This window comes from Populus nigra, chromosome 1 (assembly GCF_951802175.1).
Source record: "Populus nigra chromosome 1, ddPopNigr1.1, whole genome shotgun sequence".
NCBI classification, from domain to species: Eukaryota; Viridiplantae; Streptophyta; class Magnoliopsida; order Malpighiales; family Salicaceae; genus Populus; species Populus nigra.
In genome coordinates, this window is record NC_084852.1 from 4,077,416 (window position 1) to 4,096,405 (window position 18,990).

At 33.9% G+C, this 18,990-nt stretch overlaps 1 protein-coding gene across 1 annotated transcript; it reads left to right on the forward strand.

Moving 5' to 3' along the window:
* Positions 1-17,029: 17,029 nt before the first annotated feature.
* Positions 17,030-18,888, forward strand: LOC133692132 (uncharacterized protein At4g26485-like). The gene is made up of 3 exons (XM_062112852.1): positions 17,030-17,876; positions 18,037-18,241; positions 18,529-18,888. Exons 1-3 carry the CDS (start codon positions 17,279-17,281, stop codon positions 18,806-18,808), a joined length of 1,083 nt encoding a protein of 360 aa, XP_061968836.1. The 5' UTR covers positions 17,030-17,278; the 3' UTR covers positions 18,809-18,888.
* The last annotated feature ends 102 nt before the right edge of the window (positions 18,889-18,990 follow it).

Genomic DNA, 18,990 nt, shown 5'->3' on the forward strand with positions numbered 1-18,990 from the left:
TTCCAGTTCAAACCGAACCGGTTCGGTTCGGATGAATCCGATTTTAGAGCTAAAAAACCGAGAAACCTAATCATTAAATTAATGGGCTTTTTTGATTTTTTTTAATGGGCTTAGATTAAATTAGGCTGTTAAATTTTCTTGTTGGGCTAAGTTTATAGGCTTTTTAATCAAAACTCTTTAAAATGTTCTAATTTGATTAATTTTGTTATAAGCTTTTTAATGAAATTAAAATATTGATTTTTTTTTGAAATGCTTATAGTAACAATAAATTTGAAATGTTCTATCTTAGTATCTTTAATATGCAAAGAACTAAGTTATGAAAATTCAAATCAATGCAATATGCAAGATGCATGATCAAATTTGGGCATCTCAAATTAAAAGAGGTGTTCACACTAAAAAAGTTTACATTAGCAAATAGCAACCAATAATAAATTATCATAAAAATCCGACACCAACACTACAGGAGCATCCAAAACTTCCTGCAATAGCAAAAGCCAAAAGATCTAGCAAGGATAATGCTATAAAGAAACATTAGCAAATTAGCAACATATTACAGTTCGACTATTAAAAAAATTAGCAATGCAAAATTTTAAAAGGAATTAATAAGGTAAAGTAAATTAATTACCCAAAACAATTATATTCCAAGATTGCACCAACATCATTAATACAACTTACAAACAATCAGTTGAGATTTTTAAACTTTCACCAAATTCTACAAAAACATAAATTAAAATGTTAGATTAAACATATGTAAATAAATGATATTATAAAATAACCACATTTAAATTTGTAAAAGAAATTACTTGACTCAATCATCTCAGAATTTTCAATATAATCCATGAAGTTTCTGATGTTGATTGGAATTGATGCTAAACTCAGCCAATTCTGACAACAAACCAGTGCTTGCACTGCGATGGAGATAAAGAGCTTCGAAATGGATCTAAAATACGACCACCAGTACTAAAATCTGCTTCAGAAACAATTGTAGATACCGGAATAGCTAACACGTGTTGTGCCAGCTTAAAAAGAATCTTGTATTTTGTAGCATTACACCTCCACCAACCTAAAATATCTAATTTAAAATCATTAGGATCCTCACAATCATCACCCAAATACCTCTCAACCTCATTTTTTTTGGACACCGCCTTCTTCCTCTAAATGTTTTTTGAATTGAGAAGCTAAGTCATCCAATATATCATCATTTACCACTATTAAATCAACATTAACATTTTCATTTATACTAGTTCCAACACTATGAACAACCTTAACATTCTCATCAACATTCATATAATGCTCAAACAACCTTAGCAAAGTATCTTTAACCTTAATTGTAAAATTTTCAGCCTCTTCAACATCATATAATCTTCCAAAACAAAATCTCACATACTTCAACTTGAAACGTGGATCTAACATAACAGCCACATATAACAAAAAGTTTTGTGTATCTTGATCCCCCCAATATTTTTTATACTTTGCCATCATATTCTTAGCCATTTTACTTACATAAACATCTTCACTTCTACAAAGTTGAGATATGCTTGTGTGCATGGAAATCAATTCATGAAAGAAAAAATTAGATGTCACATACAACGAGCCAGAAAATTTCAATGTAACCGTGTAAAATAGTTTCAAAAACTTGACAAAAGATCTAGCCTTTTCCCAATCTTCTAAAGCTGGAGGACCTAAGTTTTTTTGTTTTCCTTTCGAAACAACCTCAAAGTAACTCAAATACCTAGGATTGGTTTCTTCTAACCTCATAAAAACCATATCAAATTTATCAGCTGCATCTAGCATCATATATGTAGAGTTCCATCTAGTTGCAATATCAAAGCAAACAGATTTTTTACTCCCAATTTTCAACCTCTCCGCACATTGGTTAAAAACAAGTAGTTTAGAAGGAGAAGATCTAACAAACCTCACTGCATTCCTAATCTTAAGAACTGAATCATCAATATTTTTCAATCCTGCACATATAATAAAATTAATAATATGTGCACAACATCTAACATGCATGAAGTCATTTGACAATATATTAGTTGCCCAATTACTTGTTACTCTCTTCAAATATTTTATTATCAAATTATTTGAACTTGCATTGTCAACTGTAATTGTTAAAATGTTATCAATTCCCCATTCCAACAAACAACTCTCAATTCCTTGACCAATTGTTTCACCTTTATGATTAGAAACTTGACAAAAGTTTAGAATTCTTTTATTCAAGTTCCAACCTTTATCAATCCAATGGGCAGTCAAACACATATAATTAATATTTTGGATTGATGCCCAAGTATCGGTTGTTAAACATACACATTGATCCTTAAGAGCATTCTTTAATTTTTCCTTCTCAATTACATAAATTTTCAAACAATCTCTTCAAATCGTCAAACGAGAAGGAACATCAAATCTAGGTTGCATTACTTGACAAAAATGATTTAAATCCTTGGTTTTCAACAAAGTTAAAATGTAGCTCATCAAGTACAATCATTTTTCTTAGGGCTTTCCTACACTCTTCATAACTATAACCCACCGCCTTAATAGTCACCAGATTTTCCTCTCCATTATTACCCCCTTTTATTATAGGCCTAGGTTCTAAGACTAAAGTTTTTTGTTTTCGATCAATCACAAAAGGAATTTTTTTGCATACACCTAGATGACTCCACATGTTACTAGTCCCATTAAGTATAGTATGACATGCATAGTCTTTTCCACAATACATACATGCAGCCCTAGGAGACTTAACATTACCATCTAGTTTCTTAAAGTGATCTCAAATTTGAGATGTTTTTCTTTTATTAGATCTAGAAGCTGGATTACCTTCACTTTCAGTGTTGCTATTTGTACTAGAAGTAGCAACTGGAACTGGAATAGGCACAAAATTGGGTTCCGAACTTGAAGGATTTGATTCAGTTGGTGTAGGATCTTCCCGATTATCCATCTGAAATTAAAAAAACAACAACATGAATCAACATTTGACTACAATTGACTAATTGAGAATAAAGCAGAAATATTGTAATGGACTAGGCAAAAAACAGATTGAATATCAATTCATTGCAGAAATACTGTAACTAGATTGAATAAAGCTATGAACACTGTTCAAATCCATTTTGATAAAGCAAATATATAACTTTTCACCAACCATCATAAGCCATAAATCTAGCCAAACTCTCTTCACCAACCATCATATAACTTTTCTTGACCCGATTCAAAAAACACAGTACCCAATCCTAATTAGCTTATCTGTTTCAAAGTGGAACCCCCTGTTTTAGTTTCAACCAGCCTAGAACAGAAACGACATAGGACTCTAACCCTTTTTTTATACCCTTGTAATGTGATTCAAAACTCAATCCAATGAGACTAACAAAATAACAATGTTGCAAATTACATCAAATCAACAAAGAATAAACAATGAAAGTATTCGTTGAGTGCAGGACAGATAATGTAGACCCCCCCAATCCAAACAGCAAGGACAAACTAATCAAGAACTGTAACATCAGGAAAAAGGATTCTGGCAAAAAAATTATTCCCTTACCTTGACAGGGTAAGCCAAAGGCAACAACAACGTAGATCCTAAAAGCTGAGATGGACCACCAACAATGGTGAAACCTGAGGAAGATAAAAAGAAAGCAGAAAATCAAGAGGAGTTAAAAAGGTCCAAGCCTTGCGAAGCCAATGGCAAGAAATGTAAGAGAAGCATCAAAGTTTGAAATAAAAAGTTCGAACTTACAAGCACAAGAAAATAAACTTTACCTTGCCGCATTTTCTCTAATAGAGGAGCCCTCTCTTTCTGCTGCAAGTGAAGAGAGAAGCCAAGGGGTTTTGTTCAGGTTTTTGTTCGGCTGCAAGTAGACTAAATGGATGTGGAGATGTGGGTTGTTGACTTATTGTTTGGCTAGAGAAGAGACAGATGCAGGGGGCAAGAGCAAGATGCAAGGAGGATGAAAATTAAAGGGGCAAGAGTCAAGATGTAGGGGCAGAGGGCAAGAGTAAAACAGATACAGAAGGGAGAAGAGGGAGGACGAAAATTAAAGGGCGGTGACTTCATAATGTCAATTAGGGTTAGGCAGCTTAGTGGTTTACTCTTTATTTATACTACTGGTTCGGTTCACCGGTTTAAGTGGTTAAACCAGAACCAAACCGAACCAGCAAGATTTTACGGTTTTAAAAATTGGTTTAATCGGTTTTCTATCTCGGTTCGGTTTTCTCGGTTAAATTTTTATCGGTTCTCTTGGTTTTTTCAGTTAATCGGTTTTTTTAAACACCCTTAGATGAGACACATAAAGTTTATAAGTTATTGAATCAAAACAATGATATCCCTTTTTACTTTCACCATAACCCAGAAAGACACAAATAACAGAACAAGAGGATAACTTACTGTGTTCTGTTTGAGGATGAAGAACGAAACAAGTACAACCAAAAACTCTAAAGGAGGAATAATCAGGTACATGCCTATATAACTTTTCAAAAGGAGACAGACCTGAACTATAAGAAGATGGAATTGTATTAATCAAACTTACAACAGTAGGGACAACTTCTCCTCAAAATTCACTAAGAACAAAAGTAAACAACAAGAGAGAACAAACAGTTTCAACAATGTGCCAATGTTTTCTTTCAGCAACACCATTTTACTCAGGAGTATCTGTACATGAAGTTTGGTGAATGATTCCATCTAAGGCAATCAACTGACAAAATTTATTAGAAGTGTATTCCCCACCCAAATCACACCTAAACCATTTGATTATAACAAAATGTTTACTTTTCACAAGAGCTTGAAAGGCTGTATATATCTCATAGAATTTATAACGTTGTTTTATTAAATAAACCCAACAATAATAAGTATGATCATCAATAAATAAAACATAATATCGAGACCCTCTTTTTGTGGCAATAGGAGAAGGTCCCCATACATCAGAATGAATCAAATCAAAAGTTGAAGAAGAAACAAAAATACTCATCCAAAATATCTAGTTCATTCTCTCTACGGCCTATCCCAATTAGCTTCTGAGACTGCATATCCTATACACAACAAAAGAAACCAGAAAACATAACTAAATAATCACCAGAATCACATATTTGACCAATAAAAGCAAGATTCAATTTGAGGTTCGAAATAAGATAAATATTAGGGAGAGACAAGTGAGGTGTGACAATAGAACCAACACTTGCTAAAGGCATGAGAGTGCCATCAGCAGTCATAACATGAATGGAGGACGAAGGGGACACAAAGGTAAAAGATGAAGAATCTGAAGACATATGATGGGAAGCACCAGAATCTAAGACCCATTCAGAATGTGACATACCTGAGGAGTTATGAGGCAACTGATCTATGGAAGAAGAAGCAAACATTGCTTGTGGCTATAAGAAGAGAAACTTTTGAAATTTCTCAGCTACAGTACTAGGATCGGTGATAGAGCTTGATGAAGCTACTGCTGTAGTATTATAGTGTGGTGGTTTATAGGCATTAGATTGTGATTGGCTGCCATGCTTTCAAGCTTGATTATGTTATCTCAACTTGGGACACTAAGTCTTCCAATGACCTTTCTGCTTACAAAAACTGTAGAATCGAAGCCAACTCTTGTGTAAGGTTTATTTTGATGATTAGAGGAAACTTAGAGGGTACTGCTAGTACAGAAAGATTTAAAGTAAAAAGAATTTCTTTTTCAGAATAAGACTGAACATGTATTTCTTCAGCCAACAACTCACTGACAACAGAGTCAACATAAGTCAGTGGAGAACGAGGCAAAATTGAACCTCTAAGTCCTTCAAAATCACTGTGAAGTGGTGTTAAAAACTATACCAATCATTGCTGCTTTCTACGCTCAATATAGGCACCACATGCCTTTAATTTTGCTGATTATATAAGAGCCAATTGATCCTAAAGATCTATCATAGCAAAATAAAACTCTTGAATACTCATATTCTTCTGATAAAGAGCTCGTATGTCATTCTCTAATTGATACTGTTTTAAAAATTTTGATTGCGTGAATAACCTTTGCAGATGATCCCAAAACTCCTTTGCTATCTCATATTTCATCAACTGCGTACCTATAGAATGCTCAAAAGAATTGTTGATCCAAGTAATGATCTTTGCATTGTTTACTTCCCATGTATCTATCAAAACAACATCCCTCTCCTCAGTATTCTTAGGTATCACATAAGTTCCACTAAGATACCCCACATCTTCTTATCCTTAAGGAAATTTCTCATTACATAACTCCAATACGAATAATTCTTTCCATCCAAGCTCACACTCACAAACTGAAGCGAATCATCTCTTTCGGTAGCCATAATTAACAAATAAAGAGAACCAAAATGTAAAAGCAGTGAAAGACAAAGTACCAGAATGCACAAACTGAACAGATATCATAGATACTCAACAAATATCTTCTCGAGATTATACAATTACTCCAAAACACAACATAAATTGCAGAAACTGAACACAAATACCAAATTACAGAAGATGAAATACCAAAACAATTATAGAGACAGAAAAAAAATACCAAATTGTAAAAGCTAAAGGAAAAATGAAATACTAGATTTTGTAGAAGCGAAAGACAAAATATCATTCCAAAAAATTTGGATCCGCGAAAGCTGTGTTTAGGATTAAGCCTCGTTCCATAAAACCAGATCTGATACCATGTTAAAACAATTCAATTAATACAAAAATAAATATGAACATGAAAGAGAAGGAGGCTAGAATTCTCCTCAATTGGTTTGTCTTGAAGTTCTTCCTTTAACCTAAATACAAAGAGTTTATTTATAGATTACGCTAAAAAAACTATTCTAGCCTTAATAAATAAAACAAGATAAATACATTATTTAACACTACTAAAGATGATGGTGCACTATTTGTTATGGCCTGATGGTAAGGAAACGGTGTTAGAAAAAAAAAGCAAAATGAAAAATAAAAGGAGAAGAAATATGTAAATGGGTTAAAAACAAAAATACTAGAACATAAAAGACCTAGGATTTTAGCTGACATACCTTCATTATTTACAATTTGACAGCCTTGTGCCTGTTTGGGAGTGTGATTGTGATTGCTTTTCAAAGTGCATTTCACTCAAATATGTATCAAAATAATATTTTTTTATTTTTTAAAAATAATTTTTGATATCAGTGCATTAAAATAATCTAAAAACACCAAAAACATATTAATTTGAAGTAAAGAAAAAAAATAAAAAATTTTAAATTTTTTCAAAAGCGCTTGAAACACAAAAACAAATAGGGCTTAAGTGCAAATGAAGCACCACCAGCCTAACCATCCTCATCATCGGTGACACATGAGCACATCTTTGCGTCCACAATTATTTCTTCTCTACATAGGCACCATCTCCTTTTCTCTTTTGGCTATTCGTCATTTATTTTTTTTCCTGCCAATCTAGTTCAACAAAAAAAAAAAGAACCGAACACCTCTACCTTTTTTTTTTTGAGGAACCTCAACGTCCCTTTCCTCTATCTTCTGCTATTGTATGATTATTTGCTCTCTTGTATAGGTCTAATTGATAAAAGGGATGGTGAATTGAATCTTGTTGCACGCATGCGATATTATGGTGATCATCCTTCTAGAATGGGATCTTTATGGTGATTGGGGAAAGAACAATGAATTCTTATTTCTTATCAATAAAAAAGAGATAGAGTCGTTATCTAATATTTTGGTTACTAGGAACCATAATTGGTTTTTGAGTCTGGAAAGAACAATGAATTCTAACCATTTATCTATCTAAGATTTAAGAAAAGTTTTTTCTTGATAAGGAGGTCCTTATCTTATCATGTTAAGACCTAACTATTCTAATGTCAAAACAGGAAAAATCAGGTTGAGCTAGTTCTTTTTGTTTTTGAATGGTGTATGTGCTAATAGAAGATGTACAATAAGGGATACTTTATAGACGGTGACTTAGTAATTTAAAGATGGGTCTAGGGGTTTTTGTTTTTGTGTTGGGGTGAGAATATGGGAACAATTTTTTTTGCTTTTCTTTTTCTTCTTTCTTTTATTTTTTATTTTTTTGCCTCCATCCTAAAATTCCTCTCTCCTTTCCTATGTGGTACATTGACCTATTTATAGGCAAAACAATTTTTTCCTTTTTCTTCTAATTGCTTGGTCCCCAAGTAACCCAAAATCATTTTGGTCCCCTTGTCCAATTTTTTTTATATATTTTTGTTGTATGTTATTTTTTTTAATATTTTAATATTTGTAAAAAAGGTAATGTCAACATTGACTCAATAGGAAAAATTGATCAATAATTTTGAAATTAACGCATTAAAAACTGAGTGTTTAAAGTAAACTTTTTAATTTTTAATTCTTTTGAAAAGATGCTAGATATGCCAAAAACGATGTCAATACCTTAAAAATATATTTTATTTGGATGTTTTTGTTGTTCTTTTGTTATTATCTTAGATTTTTTAAAAAAATAGTAAGAAAAAAAGGGTAAAAAAATTAGGTTATGATAATTGCTCGTCTCTTTATAATATTTACGGTATAAAGTCTTGTAAGAGACTTTAGAAAGTAAGTTTATTAAAGAAAAGAAAAGGCATGAAAGTTTTCCGTAGTTGGGAGAAAAATCAAGAGATGGTTATCCTTATAGATGTTTCAAAACTCTTTTTTCTTCCCTTGAAAATTGAAGGTTTTCATTTTGTTAAGAAAATTCTTTGAAAGAGAGATCAACTCAAAGAAAAATTATAATTTTGACCTTTTATAGAGCGATCGTCTCAAAGATCAAGTCATTTCAGAGAGTGATAAACTCAAGGAAAATTTTGGATTTTTTTTTTACCTTTTAGAGCGATTATCTCAAAGATTTAGTCATTTTAGAAAGTGACAAGCTTGAAGATTTGGTCATTTTATAGAGTGACAAGCTCGAAGATAGAATGGTCTGTGTTTAGGTGACCTGCCCATAGTGTGAAAGATATGAAGGATTTCCCATAAATGGTCTCTATTCGGGCGACCTGCCCGTGGTTCATGATTGGGTAACCTCTTTGTGGTCTTTGATCGGTTGACCTGCCTATGACTTGTGTTTGGGTAGCCTGCTTGTGGACTCTGATCGAGTGACCTGCCTATGATATGAAAAAATATCTAGGATTTTTCACGAGCGGTCTTTATTTAGGCGACTTGCCTATGGTTCGTGATTAGGTGACGTGCTCGTGGTTTGTGATCGGTAACCTTCTCATGGTCTCTGTTCAGATGACCAACCCATGATTCATGATCGGATAACTTGCTCGTGGTGTGAAAAATACCTAGAATTTTTCAAGTATGGTCTCTGTTTGGGCGACTTGTCCTTGGTTTGTAATCGGGTAACCCGCTTATGGTGTGAAAAATATATAGGATTTTTCATAGATAGTCTCTGTTCGGGTGACTAGCCCGTGGTGTGAAAAATATCTAGGATTTTTCACGGATGATGGACAATGATGTCTTGGATTTTTTAATGAGATGATTTACCTTCCTTTTCTAAGGTGGACCATTTTCTGATTTTTCTTTGGATTGTCCATGCTTAAATTCTTGTCATTTGTTAGAGCCTTGTTGGTCTTAGAACCTTTCTCGGTTTTTATTTGCCAGAGCCTTACTGGATTTCTAATCAACAAGAGCATTTCTAGGTTTACAAAAAAATAAAGAACATGAAGAACATTCAAACAAATTCCAACAACATGAACACTGATCCAGACCAGATTTTATGATATCAAAAGCATAAAAAGGTTGGAAATCATTAAAGGATCAAGAATTACAGGTTTATTCACTTCGATTAGCACTCATAAATCATGATTTTATCAAAATAGGTTTCGGTTCAAAATCATAACTCTAGGATTAAAATCCCCCTAAAAACTTGTTATTAATGTAAATAAACCCTAGATTATTTACTAGTAAAGTTGCCCGAATGGTGTCATGCAAAGGAATGGACCAAAACTAATCTAAATCAAAGAGTTAAGACAATATAACACATTGCTCTTAATCTTTATAAACTACATTATCAATACCAAGCATAGTTAAATTAAAAGAATTAACAAAAAAACATCAAATTATCACAAACATGTATTAAACTCTAATTTTATAACTGCAACCGCCAACAAAAACATCAAATTTCAATTTAAAATTGACTTTTTAAACACTTGAAACCCAAACTATAATCTAGAACCAAGAACATACACTAACAAACCAAAAAAAATATCAATAACTCTACTGCTAGATTTCCAAATTACTTTAGTTCATTTAATCAATGCTTGAGATTTGTTTTAGAAAAAAACATATGAGATTAAACTCTTTGTGTTCATCCTGATATTTCTCAACTTGCAAGAACTTGAACAAGAAAATGTGATGGTTTGTCCCTTGCTCTCATCACTAGATGATTTAGATGATATAAATGAAGTATTTGATAAAAAAATCTAAAAAGAATGAAATACCAATTACTAAGTTTTTTTTAGAAAATAGAGTTTTTATTACATAGATATATTTTTTTCACATCAATATAATTTTTTTTCTAATTTTTATTTAAAGTATCTTCATTTTTTATTCAATAAACCATACTTCTAATAAAAAAAATATTTTTTTAAAAATTAATAAGAAAATAAAATTTTGATTAACATATATATTCCAGAATTTAAATTATTGTCTTTCTTAAAAATATCCATTTTTATTATCACACAATTAATTAAAAAAATTGACAAGTTACAATCTTTGTTAGGTCAAATATTTATATGTATGTCTATTTTTTTACTTTGTACAATGATGAAAACCTTCTTATTTTAATATCTGACTAACATTAACAATTTTTTTTTATGATTTATCAATTCATATATATTTTTAATTTAGTTTTTATAAAATTCAAACATCATTGTTTTTTTGGTTTTTAATTAAAAATGTTTATGATATTTAAAAACATATCTCCTATGCTGGGGCCCTTTTCTCTTACATACTACCGCAAACATAATGCGGATCCACTGGATAGTTATTATTATGATTAGCACTTGACAATGAGTTAAAGCAAGTACAATAAATTTGATTGTGATGTTTTCAAATTAGTAAACCTACTTAGATGCTACGTTGGAGGCTTGTCTTAATCTTTTCTGATGTAGAAAAAAATGCATAGATTACCTCGCTAACCAAGTAATTTAACCGTTTAAAAAAATTATAAAAAACCCTAAGAAATCCTTAAACAATTTTAAAATAATTAATTGATAATATAAAAAAGATTCTTTTACCTTTCAAGATCTTTGATTTTTTAATGAAAATTGGAAAATCTTAATTTAACTATTATAATACACCATACACAAAGTCAAGTACTTTTCCCATAGGTTCTGTTAATTTACTTTGTGGGCAGGTTAACCATTCCGAAGATAAAGAAGGCCAAGTGGAAATGTTTGGCATAAAGAACCAATTGGAAATGTTTGGCATAAAGAACCAATTGGAAATGGGCAGCTCAGGAAACCAATTGGAAATGGTTAATTATAAAGAGAGCCAATCACGACATAGTCAACTGGGAATAGTTAGCACAGAAGGGCAAATAGAGAGGGTTAGTATACTAAGAGATGAAGAGAATACGAAGGAGATTTGTGTTCTGCTGCATGCTTAGGTACAGCCTTTGACTGATCTGCTGCTGCTAATATGGTTGCAACTTCTCTGGACTCAAAAAGATATAATTGTTAATTAGGTGCACCAATATATCTTCTTGCAGTTTTCCAAGTTGTTTTCGAGCTTCATTAAATTATTTTTACGTGTCTAGTTGACTTGATTTTAAATCTCTTACATATTGCTTTGAAATTCTTGGACACGCGTTTAGATTGAAATGTTTTGTTCATGCAAACTAATGAAAGAGTCTCTCTAGTGGCCTAGTATTCATTCAAGAGCTCCAGAAATCTTGAAAAAGCTGGAGGACCTCGGATCATATCATGTGGCAAGCATTTGATTATTAGATGAAATGTGCAATGAAATGCAGAAATGATATTGAGATGCATATTCCATTGGAAGTTGATTGAAAAAGCAATTTTTAGCAGTTTATTAAAAAAGAGAAAGGAACAGAAAAGATTTGTTTAAGATTAGATCTTGGGTTTTAACTTGAGATTGACGCATTGCAAAACTCGCACCATGGAAATAGCCCAGTTGGATTTCGCAGGTCATAATGCCAAAAACAAAAACAATACAGTCCATTGTGAATAATTCTAACATGGCTTGATGGCTTGCAATTAATGGAACCCTAATTTGGTTAGCCAGGAAACATGGGTTTTCTTTTGCATAGTGGTCTTTGCCATTCGCAAAGCCTACATCATTAGATAGCAAGGATTATATGATACATGGCCTGAGCAATAGATACTTTAGAGAGCCAAATGGAAAGGCTTAGTTTATATAATCACAGGGAAGAAAAATTGACTAAGCATTGTAGCAGTAGTCATAAAATACTTCTAGTTGGAGAAGGTGGTTTTTCCTTTGCCGTTAGCTTGACTCTTTGTACAACCATTTCCAGTTGGTTTTATGAGATAGTCATTTCCAATTGGTTTTCTAAACCAATCATTTCCGATGATATCTAAAAAAATCAAGTAGTCTAAAAATAGAATAGAGCTCCCGAGTTGGATAATTAGTTAATTAATTGGACCTAACAATCTTTTCTATTCTTCCTAGCTAGCCAAGATAGTTGATAACTTATAATTGATGCTTGGTGGGTTAAGGTGGCTTGTGGCTACAAAAGGTCTATTTTTATGGAGGTGAAGACTCTTTAATGCTTAAATAAGTATATTTTTAGAGAGAAAATACAATAATATTATAGAAAGAGATGCTCTCAAAATATAATGCAGTAGAGAATGAAGATTATAAACCTTTATTTTAAAGGTCTTATGGTGTATTTATACCTTATGAGTCTTGTTCTTTTATAAATAGGAGGGTCTGGAGTGTAATTTTACCTAATAATATTTTAATGAAGGATAAATATCCCTTACATCTATATTAATGTTTGATAAAAATATGGTGGGTCATTGGAGGAATTTTATACACCTAAAAGATGTAGGGAGATTAGAGTCTAAGATGTCAAATGTAGCTAAGCCTATGAATGCTGAGTTCTTCTTCTAGGTTAGACCCAAAGGAGGTTGGTCATTCCTTTGAGTGTGCCTAAAGAAGGATGATAATTCACATAGGCGTGCCAAAGGAGGATCAAGCCTAATTTTGACGGGGTCTGGCGTTAAACCCAGCGTTCCCGGGGCTTGGCAGTGCGACTGGGTCTGGTTAGTACTAAACCTAGCATGCTCGGGGTTTAACAAATTGCTAAACCCAATCACGTATGGGTCTGGCCATGCCCGGGGTATGGCACATTGTGAAGCCCAATCACAACTGGGTCTGGCTAGCGCCAGACCTAGCATGAAGAAGATAAAAAGGGTATCATTTGTTGTTTACAAAGGCTTTTCAAAAACTTAACGTATGATACCCAAAGATTTGAGGGGCTATTGATGGGTTGACAATATTGTTTTTTATTTTATTTTATTTGTGTGAGATTGTCTTTTAAAAGTTTAGCCAAAAGGAGGGTTATGACTCAAGCATCTCTAGGCTCAGCTAAGCGCTGAGCCCAAACATGTATGTGTTTGGCGAGCTACCGAACCCATCATCTTTAGTTTTAGTCAAAAGCTGAGCCTAAACATGTATGAGTCTAATGAGTTATTGGACCCACTATCTCTTGGCTCAGCCAAGTGCGGAGCCTAGACATGTATGAGTCTGGCGAGTTGCTAGACTCACAATCTATGGGGCTCAGCCAAGCTTTGAGCCCGAATGTGTATTGGTCTAGGGAGTTGCTAGATCCATTATCTATGGGCTCAACTAAGCGCTGAGCCTGAAAGTGTATGGTTCTAGCGAGTTGCCATACCCACCATATCCAGGCTCGGATAAGCGCTAGGCCTAGGTGTATGCAAATTTGACAAGTTGCTAAACCTATTATCTCTAGGCTCGGTCAAGGGTTGAGCTTATGCATGTATGAGTATGGCGAGCTGCCAAACCCACCATCTTCCAGCGTCTATGAGTTCGATAATCTACTAGACCCATCAACGCTGCACCTATACTCTCTTTAACTCTAAAAGAATCTTAAGCTTCCTAATGGGACCCTGTATCAGAGATATTTTACCATAATAAATCAGAGATATTTTTATCTTGATGAGTCAAAGATATTTTATTTTGACGAGTTAGAGATATTTATACTCTGACTAGACAAGAATATCTTATCCTAATATATAAGATATTTTTATCTTGACAAGACGAAGATATTTTGCTAATACACCAACCTTTTCCCCTTAAACAAAGAGAGGGACCAGAGGGGCTATAAAAAGGGAAAAGGATAACCTTCAAGTAAGTTTAATTTTCTTCTCTCTATTTTACAATGACAGATCTATCCTAAAAAGTTTTTTTTTTCTCAAAAGTATAATTGATCTCTCTCTGAACCGACACTAATTTAATCATCAAAGATTCCCTAAATGTATAAAAGAGGACCTTTTGTAAATAACAAGCATGATCCACAAGCCACTCCGCTAAAAAAGGATGGATTAAATTGATAAAACTAGGAGATTAACAATCTTATCCCAGGCCTAAGCTTGGACTTCAAACCTATAGGATAAAAACAAAACTCATTAATAAGAATTCAACATGAATGTTTTTTTTATCTGGTTTTAATCTTTTGCAAAGGATTTCATTGTAATTGTGAATTAGTAACTTACATTGAAACATGTGCCCATTAGAATTTATTCTTATTATGCAGCATGGATGCATACTAATTGCTATTACTAACTCACGTGATGGTTTATGATGGAATAGCGATGTAGTTGGACTTATGATAACAGATGATTCTAAGCAGTCATGTGTGAGTTTGCCATAACTAGATGAGGATTTGCCCCAAATAGATTATGTGAATGACCTAACAGAGATATTTATGGACCCGTGGGACAGGTCTAGGTTCAAAATGATGTTTAGTTACGCTAAACCGGAGTAACGGCTCAAAAGAACCATAACTTTTGATCGTGCTCAAGTTTTTATAGGAGTTTACAGAGGCAATTTTCGTTGAAATAGTTATGGAATTGCTACTCTGAACATCAAATCTTTAGGTTTTGAAAATCTCACCACGACCCTGATTTTGATAGTTTCTGTAATCTTTTATTCTTATTTTTGTTTTCTAATTGAGATAGGGTTTCTGATTTATTTAAGGCTTTTTAAACCTCCTAAGAAGACATATTTTATTATTGTTATTCTAGAGAAGATAAAACCTGTGAATTTAGGGTTAATATCAATAGTCTCTTTCGCTCATTAAAATTCCCATGTTCTTTTGTTGTTTTGCTATGTTCAACTTGTTTTCTAGTTGAGGTAGAGTTTCTGATGTATTTAAAGCTTTTTATATCTCATAAGAAGACAAACTTTATCATTGTTATTCTAGAGAAAATAAAACCTGCGAACTTAGGGTTCACCTCAGGCGCCCTTTTCGCTCATTAAAATTCCCATATTTTTTTTTAGTTTTGTTGTTTTCAGCTTTCGCTTGCATCAAATAGCCAATGCCTAATTAAAAACTGTGAGAAATGAAAATGAAAATTTGATTATAATTTTAAGATGGTGATTGTTTATGATTCATGCAATACTTGGAAGAAAACAAGCAGTTGATTATAGTTGTACTGGAGAATTAGAACAACGGAAACTTTTCTGAATGCATGAGCCTCGTGAGTGACAAACTAATTGCAATGCCATTTTTCTTTCCTTTATGGAACTAAAATGGTGTGATTTGCATAATTTCAAGCTTGAATATTTTTGTTGAGAGCTTGATGTTTCTGACAAATTTTAATATTTTTTTTCTTTTATTTTTCAAGCTTGAAATTCTTTTTTCCCAGTTGGGCCTTCATTAGGGACAATGTCTTGAACATGGCATTGAAAACAAAGATAGCATAACCAAAAACATTTGAACTCTTTCGGGGTGCCATGATCACCTACAAGACATGCTGTAGGCCCGCCCCTGACACCACCTTTGACGAAAACATATGGAGTTCTATGTCAAGGACCAAGTAAACCATGGCTTTCTTTAATATGATTATCTACTTCGTGCATTATAGCAGCAGTCATAATTAAACTCTTCGGTGACTCTACATAGAACAAGTTAAGGCTACATAATTACTACTTACTGACTCCATATAGAACAAGTTAAGGCACAAAGTCTTTTTTCCGAGATAGACATGCTTTCAAGCCATTTCCGGAGGGGATAAATAGTAAGATAATAGAAAATAATGGGGTAGCTTGGGAAAAGCTTTGTGCATCAAAGAGCATAGGAGTGTTGGGTTTCAGGAATTTCAATGCTTTCAATCAAGCAATCCTCAAAAAACATGGTTGGAGGTTATTGTAGGATGAAAATTCTTTGGTGGCTGAAATTCTGAAAGTTTGTCATTCTCAAATAGCTCTTTCATGGATGCTAAATTTGGTCAATGTCTAAGCTTTGCCTGAAGTGGCATATATATGGTGAAGGACAGGTTTAATGATGAACAATGTGCCGCACAGTGGGAAATGGAGCACAGCTTTACATATGGATGGACAACTGGCTTCCACTTTATAATGGATGTTGTATTTGTCCCAGAGGAGTCTTCAAGAAGAAATTGCAACTGCAATCTCCTGATTAATGTACTACACAGACCTGGAATGAACAGTTGTTCGAGAGATTATTGTTTCCTTTCAAGGAAAGCTAGATGCAGGATTTCGTGGGGAGTGCCCATGACATGTTGGAAAGCAATAGACAAATTCATTTGTTTGGTTGAGAAAGTTTAGTTCAAGAAAGCTGACTACTGGACTTAAAGCTGATCAAATTCAAACCTTTTCTGGTGGAAACTGCTGTACCTTCCAATTTGCCAGGAATGTTTTCCGATATAGATCAATTACTACTGAACTTAACTCTGAGTGATATGAATTTCTCCTTGGATTAATCTATGTTTTTTTGGCCTAACTTTCATGAATTAGCAATTGACAAGAGTCAATGCAATTGCAATAGATTTTTTATTTGAGTGAATCTATAGGTACCGAATTAATTAGCATTCAATTCAAGCTTAATACCCTCCTACTAAATTTGGGAGAAAATGGCAAATCCAATAAATGGTCCAACGTTCTAGCTACCATGCATGAACCTTGATGAAAGTTGAAAAGCCATGGTTTACTGGGGCAGAAAACAAGGAGACCTAAATCCCTCATTTATGTGTGTGTGTGTGTGTGTATATCCTGCATTCAACAGTGAGGATAGGTATCTCATCCCTCTGATCTCTTTTACTCTGCGGGGAGGATAACCATTTTCGAAGGTAAAAAAAAGGTCAAATGGAAATGGTTGGCGTAGAAAACCAGTTGGAAATGGCTTGCTCAGAAAAACAGCTGGAAATGGCTAACTCTGAAAACCAGTTCGAAATGGCTTGCTCAGAAAAACAGCTGGAAATGGCTAGCTCTGAAAACCAGGTGGAAATGGCTTGCTCAGAAAAACAGCTGGAAATGGCTAACTCTGAAAACCAGTTCGAAATGGCTTGCTCAGAAAAACAGCTGGAAATGGCTAGCTCTGAAAACCAGTTGGAAATGGCTATCTCAGAAAAACAGTTGGAAGCGGTTAGCTCAGAAAACCAATTGGAAATGGTCGGTACAGAGGGCCAATTGGAAAATATAGTTGGTGCAGAGAATCAATTGGAGATATCACAAAAAAGCCAAATGGCAACTGTTAGCACAGAAGGGGAAATAGAAAGAGTTAGCAAAGAGGGTTCAATGGAAAGGCTAACAGTAGAAGAAGAGAAAGAGAAATGGACAACACATTATAGCAGCCATCAAAACATACTACTAGTCGGAGAAGGGGATTTTTCTTTTGCTGCATGCTTAGGTAAAGCCTTTGGGTCTGCTGCTAGCATGGTTGCAACTTCTCTGGACTCAAAAGGTACATGTAACAGTTAGGTACACTAGCTATGTTCTTGCAATATTTCAAGCCAATCTAGAGTCCAAATTGAATTCTTTTAATCTTAAATGTTCCATTGCTTTGAAATATTTTAGATACGCATCTGATTTGTAATGTTTTTTTTTTACCATGCCAATAAAAGAATGTCTAGTGGCCACCTATTCAAGAGCTGCAGAAAATCTGAAAAAGCTGAAGGACCTTGGATGCACAATTCTGCATGAAGTAAATGCACATACAATGGGCTGCCATCCTCTCCTCCATGAGCAATGGTTTGACAGGATAGTCTTCAACTTTCCTCATGCGGGTTTTCACTATTTATACCGTGAATATGATATCCGCCTGATTGAGTAAGCAAGCTACCTTGCATTTTTAGCTTGCCTCCATTGGGATTTGTCGTCCCTAGCAATGCCGATTAATATGATAGAAAAAGATATCAACTCTTGTGGGAACTTGATATTGTCCACGTACTAGCTAGGTTAACTAAATAGCATGTGCTAACACATGAGCATGTCAAAAGCGGGATTCACAATTGCATGTATCGTATGCTTAAACTATCTGACCTCGTTGATATCCAATACCCATGAGAGTTTGGTAACGCCTTGTGTCATTAATGATGTATTTCTACGACTTTCAGGTCTCACCAAAAGTTAGTGAAAGGCTTCCTGAGGAGTGCAAATGATATGCTGTCGAAGAATGGAGAAGCTCACGTGACCCACAAGACTGCTCATCCATTTGATAGGTGGGAGATTGAGAAACTAGCAGAGGATGTTGGTTTGTGCTTGATTGAAAAGTCCGAGTTCTTTAGATGGGACTTTCCAGGATATTGTAATAAGAGAGGGGAAGGGGACAGGGCGGACGATAGTTTTCCTGTGGGAGATTGCTGTACTTTTAAATTTGGGAGGTCACAAGGCTAGAAGAGAAAAGACAAAAGGTAGCTGAGTGGTAGAATGAACTCTTTATAAAATTATCCCTTTTAAATACTAGCAAAATTCTAAATAAAACAAATCCTTGCCCTTATCCTAATTATATGAAAGTTACTGCATTTCTAGCTCCTGCATCACCTTGATGTTCTTGACAGTTGCAGTCTCATGTTTTC

What these genes read in the sequence shown, in the direction of transcription:
- LOC133692132 (XM_062112852.1), top strand. Translation starts at nt 17,279, where the DNA reads ATGGAAATGGTTGGCGTAGAAAACCAGTTGGAAATGGCTTGCTCAGAA. An exon ending in AACTTCTCTGGACTCAAAAG is followed by an intron (nt 17,877 to 18,036) that starts GTACATGTAACA and finishes TGCCAATAAAAG; the next exon opens with AATGTCTAGTGGCCACCTAT. An exon ending in TATGATATCCGCCTGATTGA is followed by an intron (nt 18,242 to 18,528) that starts GTAAGCAAGCTA and finishes TACGACTTTCAG; the next exon opens with GTCTCACCAAAAGTTAGTGA.